Consider the following 17,318-nt stretch of genomic DNA (forward strand, 5'->3'; position numbering starts at 1 on the left):
AATTAAGCTAATTTCATAAATGTTTAAATTTTACAGTCTAGAAAAAAGGCAAGAGGTAGAAGATTCAGTAATCAGTTTAAACAGGATGTTTAAACTCTTAATGTACTTCAAGGGGCCAAAAGTTTTACAAAAATGTTTTGTGGAGCAAATTATGTTTACCCAGCCCTAATATATTATTTAAAAATAATATACCAGACAGCTACTCAAAAAGTGTAACTCATTTGTCGGATAAAACTGTATATTCATAGGTTAATGTATATAAAAATAGAACTGGTGACACATTTGGTAATCTAAAAATCCCTACTGGTGATTCTGTTGACTTTATAAGTAGGTATACTTGACATTCCATTTCAAAAGAATTTTGACATATTAGCTATACAGCATGTATACAGCCGAATATTATTATGTTCTTGATTTAGTACCATAACTTTTAGGCACCTTTTGAACAAAGTCCACTTAAATATTGTACAACATTATTTAGCCGTGTACGTTTGTACTATTTGTTAAAATTCAATAACAGAAATTTCAATACTCAAAAATATGAAAATAAAACTAAAAGAAAAAATAATAAAATGATTATTTGGAAACATCAATAACACATTATTTAATCGTTTATATCGAAATAACAAGTCAAAATAGTCTATTACAATGAACAGGTAAGATCAATCACTAATCAATATACATATTTAGGAGTTTTGTTCACATCCTCTTGTGTTTTTAGTGAGATATAATTAAAATATATCAACTGATTTCAAACTCTGTATTTGAATTTTGAAATGAAACTTTGCATTTTATTCTACTTTATAATCATACAGCTTTAAAACTAGCATATTTATTAAAAACTGTTGCATAACACTCCATTTGATTTTTTTTTTTGATAGTGTATAAGACAGTTCTGTAACAAATAGTTGTGAAACGTTAGAAAACAAAATCATAAATACAACGCAGAGAAAGAAACAATTTTAGGTTTTTTTTTTTTAATTTCTCGAAGAATGAAAGAGTAGCAAGAAGAGTTTTGAAATTGGTTGAAATTAAAATCAATTTTGTTAAATATATCAAAGTCGGCTCTGTCGCGTCCATATGTGCAGGGCCAGTCCACGGTTTTCGTCCAAACAATATGGCGTCAAGGTCACCGAATTTTGTCTAAAAAGATCAAAGGTACAAGGAGCGGCTAAATGTAGCAGACGAATCCAACGTTGCCAAGTTGGCTAGTCACAGAGAATAGCATAACCATAGATATAGTATAGAAAAGATCTTACCGCGCTTTCGATTTTCGATTACGAAGTATATCAATTCATCAATTCTTTATTTTTTTGGTTGAAGATAATTATGGTTGTAATGTGCAAAGAATGTTCAAAAGTTTATTCAAGCCAGAGTAATCTGAATAGACATTTAAAGGAAATTCATGGCTTAAATGCACAAATAATATCTTATGATAAAAATATGACATCGTTTAAGTGTTTAGAGGGATGCAATATTTCTTTTAGGCTACGACTAGAATTAGTAGGGCACCTAGAGGATTGTCATAATTTTAAAATGGAACGAGAGATGTACGAATTCTCTACAATTGAAGGTCAGTATGAATCCATTTACTTTCTAAATATCATTAGGTACTTACATTATTTTTTTCTAGACTTTCAGATTTGGTTAAAAAACTTTCAAAGTGTTTCCAACGCAGAATACATTTGTCCTCGTGGTTTAGTTTCTTCAGTTTCCGTTAAATATGTATATTATGATTGTAGTAGATCAGGTACTCTTGTAAACAAAATAATATTTTTTGTTTGTTTATTTTTAATTTTGCAGGAAAAAGTCGTGAAGTTTCCCACATTCGGAAAAGAACGAAGAAGTGTCAAGGATCTAAGAAAATTAATGTTGCTTGTACTAGTCAGATTAAACTTATAAAGAATGAAACTAATTCTAGAGTAAAGGCAATCTTTGATAAGACACATTATGGTTATAGCGTTGATATTCAACATTTGTCAATACCAAAGGTAGAAAGAGCCAACATCGCACAAAAGTTAAATAGTGGTGTAAGTGTAACAAGGTAAACTATTTTATTAAATTATTATGTATATGAAGTTAATTGCATACACTTATTATTTTTTAGAATTCTTGACAATAACAGAAACAATTTTAATGATGAAAAACTAAAGCGTATAGATTTGCTTACCAAAAAAGATATACACAATATTAAAAACGCATTTAATATACAAATTCAGGATGGAGTTAGACATGTTCAAGGTACTTTATATTTAGAAGTTTTTATGAAATTTAATTATTCTGCTGACAAAAACTAAAAATATATTCGTTTGTTACAGATGCGGTTAGTGTTCGATATGTATGTACAAGAATGCATGAATTTAGAGGATAATCCAGTTCTATTATATAAAGCACAAGGTGAAGTGGATGAAAACTCTTGCTTAAAAAAAGATGATTTCTGCATTATACTTATGAATGTATCACAACAAAAAATGTTATTGCAGTTCAGCAATAATATAGTGGCTATTGATAGTACACACGGTTTAAATGCTTACGATGTCGAATTAACAACTCTTGTAGTTGTCGATGAGTGGGGTGAAGGGTTTCCTGGTGCATGTTTATTAACAAATAGAAAAGACACTCTTATATTTGAATTATTTTTTCAGACAATTAAAAATAAAGTAGGGGTCTTAACGCCAAATGTATTTATGACAGATATAACGCATGTTTTCTATAATGCTTGGAGGTCAATTATGGGTGAAGTTAATATGCAATTGTATTGTGCATGGCACGTAGATAGAGCTTGGCAATTGAATATGTCCAAAATTAGTAATTTAGAAAAAAGAAAAATAGTATACCAGTCTTTAAAAATTTTACATACTGTAACAGATAAAGAAGAATTTCAGAAACTGTTATCAAATTTTATCGAGCAAACATTTGAAGATGGAGAAACAATAAATTTTGGTGAATATTTCTTGAATACTTATGCTAGAAATTTTCAACTATGGGCTTATTCATACCGTCAAAATGCAGGAATTAATACAAACATGAGATTAGAGAGCATGCATAAAATTATAAAATATGTGTATTTAGATGGTAAAAAGGTAAAAAGGTTAGACAAAGGACTTGATGCACTTAATAAATTCATTAGAGATAAAGTTGTTGAGCGAATCTTAAAAAAGGTAAAAGGAAAAAATTCATCACATATACAGCTTATAAACAAAAGACATAGAACTGCAATAAAAGAAATTAATCAAATTAAAATAATTGAAAATATAAATAGTAGTAATATGTGGTATGTATCAGAATTAGGCAGTACTACTTCCAGTATAAAAAGTTATGAAGTGGCAAAAAATGGAGAACCATGCTGTCACCTAACATGCTCTGAATGTCATGTATGTATTCATTCGTTTAGTTGTAATTGTATAGATTTTTCTATAAAACATACAATATGTAAACACATACATAGTGTTGCTTCAACTTTAAGACAGAAGTCGCTTGAACGAAATATAAATTTAGGTATTATTGACAATGATGATAGTGTAGAAATTGGAGACCATTTAAAAACGCTGTCACAAAATAATGATAATATTACTGACAATATTCAACAGTTGAGAAAACATGCTACAATAGAAGTTTCTAAACTACAACACAATATAGAATTAATTGAAAATGCAGACAATTTAAAACATGTTGTAAAAACATTAAAAAATGAAAATACTATGGTTGAATGTAACCTAAATACAATCAAAAAGTTTTCACCTACAACAATTAATGTAGAGCCTCATAATAAAAAAATTAAAAAGCAGCTAACATTTTATTCCACAAAAAAAAAGAAACAAGTTATGAATTCTAAACATATAAGCAAACCCACTGTAAAAGAAATTGTAAATATAAAAGAATGTATACTTGGACAATCTCAATTTATTTCACGAAGTACTGAAAATGATCATAATTATTTTTAAGTTTACATCGACGTTATACCTACTTTAGGTCGAATATTTTAAAAATAGTGAAATACAAATCTTTCTTTTTTTTTGCAATATATTAAATTAACACGAACTTTTGCAATTTCACGATCGATATATTTTGTGGTATACTGTATGTAGATATAAATAAACCTATTTTTTACCATTGTTTTCTTTTAATTCCTAATACAGAGTTATTGATAACTTACTAAAATAATTCACTTGTTTTTGTCATATTTAGAACGTGAAACACAAATTGTTCCTTATTATAATATTTTATCTTTACAAACAACATTCAAAATTTCAACATTTAATTAAAATAATCAGTTTTAACTTCTCATTTATTTCTTAAAAAATACTTACTGTGTGAATGCTGTCTCCTATATTAACAAATAATTAGCATCAGACGATTAAAAATATCTTAATTATAAGAAACTTATTCGCTAAATATGCGAGTAAGTTTATTGGTAGATACTGATGGTAGACACTGATATCAGAAACTTCAATCCTAAATTTTAAAATTCGCGCTATTCTTTTTCAAGCCAACTTGGCAACGTTGGATTCGTATGCTACATTTAGCCGCTCCTTTCGTGAGGAACCGCAAAGTGGGCGACGCCTGGTGATAGATTTAAAAAGCATACACTTCGGGAAAACCTTGAAATTGTCATTAATTTGTATACATATTAGCGACCGGTTTATATTGTGATTAACAATGACTTCGACTTCAAAAAACTATTGCAGTATTCCTCAATGTTCATCCTATTATAATTCACAAAAAAAATTCTATACATGTTTCCGCTGGACGAGAATATGAGAAAAATTTGGCAATGCATTTTGCGAATTGGCAGACCTATAACCAAGTACATGACTGTGCAGTTTACATTTTACTGAGAACGATTACTTTCCAAATAAGTGTTGATTAAAATATTATTTATATTTTAATATATTTATATCTAATTTACTTTATAGTAACACCTGCAACTAAATTGAGAAGACTGAAAAATGCTGTTCCATCAGCTATATTGCCCTAGGTCTCATGAAGTTATTATAAAGTTATCATAGTAGAAAACGTAAGGCGTAATTTACAAAATATAACGTGGCCAGCTCCAAAAACTGCATCACCCTCAACATGCCCTCAACTAAAGATCCCTGCCGACCTAGCAACCACAAAAATAATTGAGATAATGTAGATTTTACTTTCCGTGTTTCAGACATTCTGTAAAAAAACAAACATTTAATTTTATTTTTATTCAGGTTTGGGAGTCAATTACCGCATGTATAAACACGAATCACAAACAAATAAACTATATTCAAAACTAACTGTAACTTAAATAAAAAGTTCCTGTATATTTATACCAAACAACCGTTAGACTAGAATTCCGGCGATTCCCTTCGAACAGACTAGAAGGTCACCCGTACTGGTTTTTCATTCGACCAGCTTCTGGAAACTTTGAATCGTAGGCGACCCATCAGATATTACCTGGGGTTTCTACCGGCTGGTGTGTGATCTAGAAAAGACTTGAATGGAATATAATTAGAAATATAATGTTTACAGTTAAATATGAATCAAATATTTATCGTAACATTGCCCCTCTTAAAAGATAGTTCCTCCTGGAATCTTGTCGGGACTGGAACGGTGTGCTGGTATCGGCAACTGGACACTCTTTTACAACTTACAGTTGTATAAAAATGACAAGGGACGGTTTTCTCTCCGCACCAGTAACTATGCGGATTGCAACAGACTAATACCTGGACTTTGGTGTCTTTAAAGATCTCCTCCACCATACTTCGGATAACCCTCCAATCTAATTGGCGGCACTCGAACTTTGGCATAGCTAACTTTTGCACGTCGGACTCTAGTACGTGCTCTCTCAATTGAAGTAAGGCTTCCCATACATCTCGGTAGGTAGGTTGGTCACGGGCAGTGTCTTTTGTTACCAGGTAGAAAAGGTAACGTGATGCATCTTGGAGTTTCAAGGCTTTCCCGGAAGCTGACACGTGACATTGAAGTTCTGCAACTCGACCGAACTTCCTTCGAAAGACGGATGCCAACCCTGGTGCGTCTTTGATACTGGCCGGGATGGTAAGGGCTAGCGAGTAGTCGTCGGGAAGCGCGAATAGATCTTGCTTTTCTTCAGTGGTAACACCATGTCTTGCTTTACCGGTGCCTCCATAGGTCCCCATAAATTCCTCAAACGTGGGGTCAGACACATTTTGGACTTGGTTTACTTCCACTTCTTCATCTACGTCGTGATCACCTTCGAAAGACGCCAACCGGTTATGGTGTACTATCATCGGCTGTCCTCTCGAAATCTTGCTTATTCGGTAGATGACATAGTTGATCTTCTCCATAATGAGGTATGAAGCTTCCCAAAACTGCTGCAATTTGGGAGAACAACCTTTTCACTTTTTGGGATTATAGAGCCAGACTTTGTCGTTCTTGACAACCCAACTCTCAATCACAAGGTGATCTCGCATCTCGCGTCCGAATAGGACTTTGGCTGGTGTCTGGCCTGTTGATTCGTTAACAGCAGATCTGTAGGCCATTGTGAAGAACGGAAGATATTGGTCCCAGTCTCGCTGATGATCGGACACCATCTTTGTCAAATACTTGCCAACTGTCCTATTTATCCGTTCTACCATACCATCCGATTGCGGATGATACGCTGTAGTTCTTGTTTTCTTCATATGCCTAGTCTATCACATATTCCTTGGAATATATCGCTTTCGAAGTTCCTTCCTTGGTCACTATGGATCTCCAAAGGCACTCCAAATCAGCTCTGATATATTCTTGGATCAACTTATCTGCAACGGTGGCGGCCTTCTGGTCTGGAAGTGCGTAAATCTCTACCCATTTAGTGAAGTAATCCATTACTACCAACATGTACTTGACTCCATTTTCACTATCTGGAAGTGGCCCAGCAATGTCCAAAGCTATTCTTTCAAACGGGCTTCCAACATTAGATTGTCTCATAGGAGCTCTCCTTTTTCGGTGAGGCCCGTTACTCGTAGCACAAATAGTACATTTCTTACACCAGTCCTTTACGTCTTCGGAACTGTTCATCCAATAAAAGCGTTCCCGAATTCGCTGAATGGTTTTCTTTACACCGAAATGCCCTCCTGATGGACTGCCGTGTAACTGACGAAGTACTTCGGCTATTCTGCTCTTTGGGATCACCAACTGTCTTCTCTTCTCTGAACCGTCATCATTGTCCAGTACTCGTTTGAGTAAGCTATCTTTCATGATAAATGAGTCCCACCGGACCCAATACGTCTTAACTATTGAGCATAGGTTTGACATTTCTTGCCAAGGTGGTCGACGGTTTTCCTCTTTCGATTTTTCTGTATAACTGGATATCTCCCTTGTTCTTTCCTTATCTTAGTAGGCGTCCAATCGTCGTTGACCATCGTTGTTCTTAGCACTGCTGCTTCCTTGGACTCGGTTTTGTTGCAGTGGGAACACTTTGCTGGGCATGACCTCCTGGAAAGAGAATCAGCGTTTCTGTGGCTAACTCCGGCCCGGTGCTCAATCTTGAAATCGTATTCTTGGAGTCGTTCGATCCATCTGGCTATCTGACCCTCTGGATTCTTAAACTGCATCAACCACTTAAGGGCGGCATGGTCGATTCGGATTAAAAACTTCCTTCCGTAAAGGTTTTGATTGATAAAGTGCTCTACTGATTTCACTACTGCTAGAAGTTCTCTTCTCGTGACGCAATAATTCCGTTCAGGTTTTGAAAGAACTTTACTAAAATATCCAAGGACTCGTTGATGTCCTCCTTGAATCTGAGACAGCACTCCTCCAATTCCCACATTGGGAATTGGTGCTGTGATTAAATGTTTTTTTAAGCTCTCAAAGGCATTTTGGCAGTCTGTATCTCAGCGGTAGTCTCTTGCTTCCTCTGTAAGTCGCGTTAATGGCCAAGCAATATCTGCAATCTTCTTAATAAAGCACCGGTAGTAAGTACATAGCCCAAGAAAACTTCTTACTTGATGTTTGTCAGTTGGTTCTGGCCATTCCTTAATGGAATCGATTTTTCCCTTATCCACGACCACTCCTTCTTTACTGACTATATGACCCAGATAATTGACTTTACTTTGAAATAGCTGGCACTTCTTGGGGTTTAACATCAATTGGACAGCTTGAATTCGATTAAAAACGTTTTCTAAATTCTTCAGATGATCTTCAAATTTCTCCCCCAAGACGATTATGTCATCTAGATAAACCAGGCATGTTTTTCAAGATAACCCTCTCAACACATTTCTATAAGCCTCTCAAATGTCGCAGGAGCATTACAGAGTCCAAATGGCATAACGTTGAATTTGCCACAATCCAGATCCTTCATATATTTATTACAGTTTTACACTTTTCACTAAGAACTAGAACACAACTACTTTAATTTATATCATTTATTTACAATATTTATTTCGGACTAAAAACTCAACTTCATATTCAAAACTAACTGTAACTTAAATAAAAGGTTCCTCTATATTTATACTAAACAACCGTTAGACAAGAATTCCGGCTATTCCCTTCGAACAGACGAGAAGGTCACCCGTACTGGTTTTTCATTCGACCAGCTTCTGGAAACTTCGAATCGTAGGAGACCCGTCAGATATTACCTGGGGTTTCTGCCGGCTCGTGTATGGTATAGAAAAGACTTGAATGGAATATAATTAGAAATATATTGTTTACAGTTAAATATGAATCATATATTTGTCGTAACAGTATTTTGAGAACGATTTTCGAAGTGGAAATTGAATCGTCAATAAACTTACGTTAACCTTCAATTATGGCTTAATCCCATTAAAATAGTAATTACTTTAAAATACCACAAAAAAATAGCTTCAGAACAATGCTTCTCTGGTCCCAAGGTTTTTTCTGAAACCAAACTGTGTTTCGTTTAGTTGTACTTCTATTTTGTTGTAAATATATAATGTTCCAGACATCTATAAATAGCTAAGCATGTTTCAGGTATAATTTGAGGTCGTTTCAGGTACAATTTGACTCAGTGAGAATTCGGGTATTAAATCAGTAAATTTTAAATTGGAATATGAGTTTCCAGTTGAGAGACAACGCAACGTTACGACTAATATCTGCTTTGTACCAATACATTCTCGAAAATAAGTATCTTTCTTTTGTATAAACGGTGTCACTAGATTTAATAACATATCAAATTATTTTGAATCCATTCGAACATAATTTCTGAAGTCATGTGGTTCTAAGACCCACATTATGTTCATGATTGCTAGGTTTTGACGCAATAACAAGTAGTCCTTCACTCATCTCGTCCTTTTCTTCTTATATGCATGGAGCCAACCGCAAGAGCTACGGCAATACTATTTTTTTGTGAATTAGTGAACGTGTAATCGAGAGCTTTGGCGACTGAATTTCTTGTCCGAAATCGTATCTTAGATATCGAATCCTCAATTAAGGAAGATAAGCCACCTGCTCACGACTCAAATATGAGCGAATTTTTTAGAACAGGTAATGTACGGTATACGTGTACCCCAGTGTAGCAGAACAAAACATCTTTTGTTCTGACATTTTAAATTCTGACTGATTTTAAACTATTGAAATTATTATCATAAAAATCTCGTACTAAACATGCAAGAAATGCCTTCCCACAAAAAGTGTTATGAGCTGACAAACTCCGATGACATTTCTGAAATACATCATATACTCCATCAATCCTTGTTCATTCCATAAGGAAACTAAGTTCCTGTAGCTGGCTGTATACCATGTATCACAAAAAGCCACTAAATACTTGGGTAAAACACCTTACATGTTTTTAATTTGAATTTAAGTTAAATTATTTGATCTTTTGAAATAGAAGACCAGTTAACTGATAAAATTGCAATAGAACGTGGAGTACGACAGGGCTGTATTTTGTCTCCATTGTTGTTTAATATTTATTCTGAATGGGTATTTAAGGAAGCTTTAGACGGTTGTGCGAAAGGAATACTAATAAACGGTGAATGGTTGAATAACATTAGATATGCAGATGACACTATAGTTTTTGCCGATAATCTGAATGACTTACAGATATTAACAAATCGCATAACAGAAGTCAGCAACAGATACGGACTAGCTCTTAACATAAAGAAAACCAAATTTATGACAATTAGTAAAAAACCAATACTAAACGCTCAACTCACAATCAACCAACAGAATATCGAAAGAGTCGAGCAATATACATATCTAGGCACCAATTTAATTAGCCTAAGGGAACAATCAACAGAAATTAAACAGCGAATAATAAAAGCAAAAGCGGCATTCGTTAGAATGAGAACTATTTTCAACAGTCGAGACATATCATTAAAAACAAAATGCCGTCTATTGAACTGCTACATATTCACAGTTCTGCTCTACGGAATGGAAGCATGGACACTGACTGTTGCATCTATGAATCGGCTCGAAGCTTTCGAAATGTGGTGTTATAGGCGCATCTTACGTATATCCTGGGTTGACAGAGTTACTAATGTGGAGGTCCTGCGTAGAATGGGGAAAGAATGTGAAATTCTCATGACCGTCAAAACTAAAAAGTTGGAATATCTAGGACATGTAATGAGAAATCAAGAACGTTACGGCCTTCTCCAGCTGATTCTCCAAGGGAAAGTAAATGGTAAGAGAGGACCGGGAAGAAGACGCATTTCCTGGCTTCAAAATTTACGAAAGTGGTATAACACGACTACCACGGAACTGTTTCGTGCTGCAATAAACAAAGTAAAGATAGCCGTGATGATCGCCAACATCCGGAACGGATAGGCACTTTAAGAAGAAAGAAGAAGATTTGATCTTTTATGCTATGATTTTTAAGTTTAAGTGGAGTCTTACGTTGCCATGTTATCAATTCCAATTGTAACTTAAGTCGACTTTACACTACATGATTTTATCATATGACAATATCTGAATGATAAGTTATGATATGAGTGACAATGTGGTTTTATTGATTTTTCTTTTTATTTATGGTCATAGAGATATAAGACACAGGAAAATAAATCTGTGCTTGCATTGGCTTCCCGACTTTTATTAATAATACGCCGACAACAACTGTGTACAGCTAATAGTAAGAAGAAAAAGATCAGACACCTTTGAGCTCGGAGGTGGCTCTTACGAAGAAATAGTGGACGGGGCATATCAAATTTAGTGTTTATATTATGCCACATTAAAAATAATTAATAAAGAAACTAAACTAAAATTATGACTAAGATGACTATAAAACACTAAACTAACAATAAAATAAACTAAATAAAGAATAAAAGAAAAATACGACACAATAGCACAGATTAGACAATAGGCTCAATATCAATGCAACAAACAAAAAATAAATAAATAAAGGATGTTGTCTCTCGGTAAGAATATGTCGCTGAATTGACATAAGAATAGGGCGCGATATTTGAATATGTTGGTGTTACCGGTAATATTACCGAAAATCATATGATTTTATCATGCGGAATAGGTACCGTCCTATTCTCCTGTGACAAGCTATGACGAGCCGCATGACAAAATCATATGACAAATCACACAGTGTAAACATGTAAATTTCACTCCATGACCAAATCATATGACAAATCACATGATAAATCATGTAGTGTAAAGTTGACTTTAAACATCATAGCATATATGATCAAATAATGTAACAAATTCAAATTAAAAACATTTAACAGATTTTTGTATCCAAATGTAGTCCGATAGGGTGTCTTAATTATATACCTTTTATAAAGGATTTTAAAATAATTTTTTTATCATATACTTTCTTATTCTGATTCCGAAGGTTTTCAAGACGTAACTGACGAGTTAGATATTATTATACCAGATTTTAGGGTGGACTATGAGCAGGAAGAGATATTTAAATGTGACGACAATCAAACGGATTCAGTCTCTATACCAATTTCTGCTCAGTCGCAAGATACTATACAATTGGTCTCCAACGAATCGGAGGATGATTCGAAAGATGATATGCCGTTGGCACAGACACAGCTTGTAAACCAAAATAAGGTCATGGAAAATATGTTTCACTAAAGAAAATTTGAATCTACTTACCGAATATTCCAACAAAGAAATAAACATTCAAAGACTTGACAGTAGGAACACCAAAAATACAACTATGCTAATACACCTGACGATTTCGTTTTTTAGTAAACTGCCTCCGATTCGACTATAAAGACACCAGAGCTCAAACGAGAGAGACAGAAAAACTTACAGCATTCCTAGAAGTTTTTAAAAGATCCATAAATAATATGAAAACCCCATATGTGCCTTCAGAGTACACGATGGTTGGTTTCCACGGCTGACGTCCATTCAAAATGTACACACCTTCCAAACCCGACAAATATGGAATTAAACTTGTGATGCTAAAACAGCTTTTGTACTTGACGCTGAGGTTTATGTAGGCAAGGACTCCACACCACGTGATATTCCTGTAGCCCAGTATTACTGGGATAAAACCAAGGAACCAACAGGATTTTGACAATAAACAACTGGTTTAAATCTATAGACACGGCGAATTTCCTTTTATACAAGAAGATTACCATTGTTGGTACCATGAGACGAAACAAAAAAGAAATTCCTTGTCCTGAAACGTCCAATGGAAAGTCGTTTGGAATGTTCGATTTGAGGCGTGAACCTTAAGAAACTATTCACAATGTACTAAGAATACCCAATCCAGTAGAAGTACCAACAAGACCGGTTGCTACCACAGGTAGATGTAAATTTTGACCCAGAAGCAAATATCGAAAATTCAGAGTTAGCTGTGCCATGTGCCGAAAATTCATTTGTTTCTAGCATCAAAAAAAAATATGCCCAACTTGTAGATAATAATATAAAATATTTTTGTATACAAAATAAACTCTTAACATGTTATCTTAAGATTCTTTTTGTCATAAGTTCTTAAATATACACATATAAATATTATTAGGTCGATTTTATTTCAGGTACCAGTGTACCCCATGTAGCAGATTCAGTTTGGAAAATAAGTGTAGCAATCTAGGGTTAATATTTTATCGGCATTCCTTTACCTTTCACTTTGCCCAATAAATTCAAATCACAAACATCAACTGTTTACAATTCACTGCCGTGTTATGAACATGAGTTTTATCAGAAAATGTTTGGTTTCGTTTTTATCAAAACATCCATTTTATTTTTTTATTTATGTTAATTTAACAAAAAAAATTTCAACTCTTTGAAAAGCAAAGGCTCCTTCCTAGGATTACTGTTTTCCTGTACTGATCCCTGTATAATTAAAATTTGAAAAACTATTATTTATTTTCAACTAAATCAAATTACAATAGTTTACACATGTATCTATCATTATCTAATATTACATATTACAAAATAGAAAAGTTAATTTTGAGTTACCTAATGCTACACCGATATTCCAATTTCTTCTTCTTTAGGTGTCGTCTCTAATATAGGTTGGCGATGACTTAATTACATCAAATCTCGGGTGGTGAAAAACTGGTTCATTTAAGAAATGCGTTTCTGGCCACTTCTATTCTATATTCAACTTTTTGTTCCGAGCCCAAGGTCTCATTTATGCAGCACCTAAATCATTAAGTTTGTTATTTACTAATGTGTTTATGTTTGGAGTATTCCTTCTACGTATCTCAAAATAGAAATTCATAAATTCAATTAACTACTTTTTTCCGTCGTGTCACGGTGTAGAGGAATACCTACTGGCGGTAGAGCTAATAGTAAAATCTAGAGCGAATAAGTAAAATGTAGAAAGACGAAACTACCGATGACGGTAGTAAGAGGAATCTTTTCAAAGAAGTAAAAAGATCCCTAGAATGCCAATAAAATTAAAAAGTGAAGTGTTACTAGTTACGATCAGTTAGATAAGTTCCTAGCAATTGGGAACTGAAAGAATTAAGAAATTGGCAAAAAGAATATAGGGTTTGCCTTTTTGTACGTTGTTTCAAATTATAAGCTACGTCAAATTATTTAAAAGAAATGTTTCCAGGGTGTAATCTCATATGAAGCTTCATATTAAATACTTGGGAAGAAAACTACTTAAAACAAATGTCAGATTTGCTTTTCTTCATCGTGAACTTTCAAATGTGTTTTTTAAAATATTTTGCGAGAACAGCTTAAACCACATTTCACACTTGTAAGATTTTTCTCCAGTGTGCACTCTCGAATATGTTTTCAAAGAACCGTCCTGAGAAAACTGCTTAAAACAAATTTCACACTTTTAAGATTTTTCACCAGTGTGCACTCTCAAATGCTGTTTCAAATAACGTGCCTGAGAAAATTGCTTAAAACAAATTTCACACTTGTAAGGTTTTTCCCCAGAATGTACTGTTAAATGAGCTTTCAACGAACCAGAATGAGAAAATCGCTTAAAACAAATTTCACACTTGTAAGATTTTTCTCCAGTGTGCACTCTCAAATGTGTTTTCAAAGAACCGTCCTGAGAAAACTGCTTAAAACAAATTTCACACTTGTAAGATTTTTCCCCAGAATGTACTGTTAAATGAGCTTTCAAAGAACTTGCCTGAGAAAATTGCTTAAAACAAATTTCACACTTGTAAGATTTTTCTCCAGTATGCACTCTCAAATGTGTTTTCAAAGAATATGCTTGAGAAAATTGCTTAAAACAAATTTCACACTTGTAAGATTTTTCACCAGTGTGCACTCTCAAATGCCTTTTCAAAGAACCGTCCTGAGAAAACTGCTTAAAACAAATTTTACACTTGTAAGATTTTTCCCCAGAATGTACTGTTAAATGAGCTTTCAAAGAATATGCTTGAGAAAATTGCTTAAAACAAATTTCACACTTGTAAGACTTTTCTCCAGTGTGCACTCTCATATGTATTTTCAAAGAATCTTCCCGAGAAAACCGCTTAAAACAAATTTCACACTCGTAAGATTTTTCTCCAGTGTGGACTCTCAAATGTATTTTCAAATACCATGCTTGAGAAAATTGCTTAAAACAAATTTCACACTTGTAAGATTTTTCTCCAGTGTGCACTCTCAAATGTATTTTCAAAGTACGTGCTTCACTAAACCGCTTTAAACAAATTTCACACTGGTAAGATTTTTCCCCAGCGTGTACTCTTAAATGAGTTTTTAAATAATATTTGTAAGGAAACTCTTTAAAACAAATTTCGCACTTGAAAGGTCTTTGTCCAGTCGCAACTTTCATATTTTTATTTAATGTTTTTCCTTCAGGGTGTAGACTAGTATAATTTCCTTTGTAAGATGAATCTTCAATTAGGGACTCCATAATTTCCTTTTTGTATTCGTCGTGGAGATAACCTAAAATACAATTCAACTACAATATAAATATTTGAGTATAAAGGAAAATGAATGCAAGAATCAACTGTTTTATTTAAAACTAGCTGACCCTCCGAACTTCGCGACTTAAAATTAAATAATGTATCAAAGTTCAATAAGCTAATCTTTCGAGTCTGTTAATTAACAGAACTCTGGATAATGACATGAATCCGATCGATGTGTCAATGCGACTTTACCATTTCGAATATCTAACAACTGCTTCGAAAACACAATTGTACTTTGATCTTGGTGCAAAAACACTTGCATGTTACTTGTCAATTATGGCGAATATTATACGAATCATGGCTCTACCAAAAATGTTTTTGATTGTCGCAAATATCTTTTAAAGTTCTGTCCAGTTTCTGTAATGCCTTCTTGTGGGCCAATGTACTGTTACGATAAATATGACTCATAACTTTAAACATATTATTTCTAAGCCATTCGTCTTTTCTAGATCAGACCAGCCGGCAGAAACTTCAGGTAAAAACTAACGGGTCTCCTACGATTCGAAGTTTCCAGAAGAACGTCGAATGAAAACCAGTCCGGGTGACCTTCTCGTGAACACGAAGGGAATCGCCGGAATTCTAGTCTAAAGGTTGATTAGTATATATGGGACATTTTATGTAAACAGTTGTCAGTCCAAAATAAATAATGTAAATAGATATAAATCAAAGTAGTTAGTTCTAGTTTTGAATATCGAGTTCAAGTTATAAGCCGGAAATAAATATAAATAAATATTGTGAAATAAATTAGTGAATACTGTAATAAAGACTTTAATAAACTTGTAAGTGTTATAAATTTAGAACCTTTGATAATAAATAAAGACAATAAATTAGATTAATAAAAATACTACAGTGGTGTCAGAAGTGGGATATTTTAAATAAATTGTAAAAATGACTACGATTTATGAGCTCACAGTTACGGATTTAAGAAGACATCTCGAGGACAGAGAATTAGCTTCTACCGGAAAAAAAGGCTGATTTAGTCCAACGACTAAAGAACGCTTTAAAAGAAGAGGGTTTATATCCGGAAACTTATATATTTGAAGACAAACATGCTGCTATCATCTCGTCGATTTCGAAATTTTATCCAATCCAATTACAGTAGAGACAAAAGAAGACGAGACGAAATGTAAGTTGGAAACACGGCCGAACAACTAAATGAAACAGTTCGAATCAGCTGCAAGAGCGAATGGATGGTCTGAAAAAGAAAAGGCTGTAAACCTGACACTCGCTTTTCGAGGAGATGCCTTAGATGTGCTTCAGACCATAGCCGTAGAGGAGACGGATGATTTCGAACAACTTAAGAAGAGGTTAAATATGCGATATGGTCACGAACATTTGGAGCATGTATATCAGTCGCAGCTTAAAAATCGAAGACAAAAGAAAGATGAGGCTCTTCAAGAATATGAGGTAGATATTGCCAGATTAGTACGATATGCTTATCCAACTTCTTCCGAAGACATGATGGAAAAGTTGGCCGTTCAAACGTTTATTGATGGTCTTCGTGACCATGAAATGCAGAGAACACTGCGATTAGCCCGTCACAAGACGCTGGTTGGTCTTATCTGCCGCCCTCGAATACGAGTCAGCTGCGCAGGCCTCTGGCGGGTACAGTAAAGTTAGGACTGTAAAAGAGGAAGGAGATGAAGATAAACTTGACAAGCCCGTTAATATGATAAAAAGTATTACATACAAGAAAACGAAGACCACAAGATGCTGGAATTGTTGCGAAATAAGACACGTACGAAGTTCCTGTAAGCACCTTAGGTACGACGCAAATCAAGAAAATCACCATCAGGAAAACTAGAACGGGTCAGCCTTAGGGGGACAGCTTCGACCCGAAACTTTTCCAAAGACCGCTCATACTAATAACTTCTTTGAAATGTCGTGAAGATAGTGTATATGTAGATGGAGAAATAAATGGTAAAAAGCATACGTTGTTGGTGGATACCGGAGTGACCAGAACCATTATACGCCTGACAGTTATAAACAGCCGTAAGAAACTGTTACCAACGAGGTTGCGACTTCGGACCGCTTCAGGTGAAAATGCCAACATTCATGGAGAAATCCAGGTACAAACCATTATAC

At 34.2% G+C, this 17,318-nt stretch overlaps 1 protein-coding gene across 2 annotated transcripts in view; it reads right to left on the reverse strand.

Annotated features, from left to right (window-relative positions):
• LOC140441254 (uncharacterized) overlaps nucleotides 1–17,318 on the reverse strand; it is a 63,143-nt gene that overhangs the window by 17,012 nt on the left and 28,813 nt on the right. Inside the window, exon 3 of one of the 2 annotated variants that reach the window (XM_072531854.1) lies at nucleotides 14,142–15,210. In XM_072531854.1, coding sequence (XP_072387955.1) covers nucleotides 14,144–15,210 — 1,067 coding nt within the window. In that variant the 3' untranslated portion in view covers nucleotides 14,142–14,143. Of the gene's footprint in view, nucleotides 1–13,707; nucleotides 15,211–17,318 lie in introns of those variants that run through there. The other variant, XM_072531853.1, reaches the window with a different exon arrangement.

The sequence above is a fragment of the Diabrotica undecimpunctata genome, chromosome 5 (assembly GCF_040954645.1).
Source record: "Diabrotica undecimpunctata isolate CICGRU chromosome 5, icDiaUnde3, whole genome shotgun sequence".
Lineage (NCBI taxonomy): Eukaryota > Metazoa > Arthropoda > Insecta > Coleoptera > Chrysomelidae > Diabrotica > Diabrotica undecimpunctata.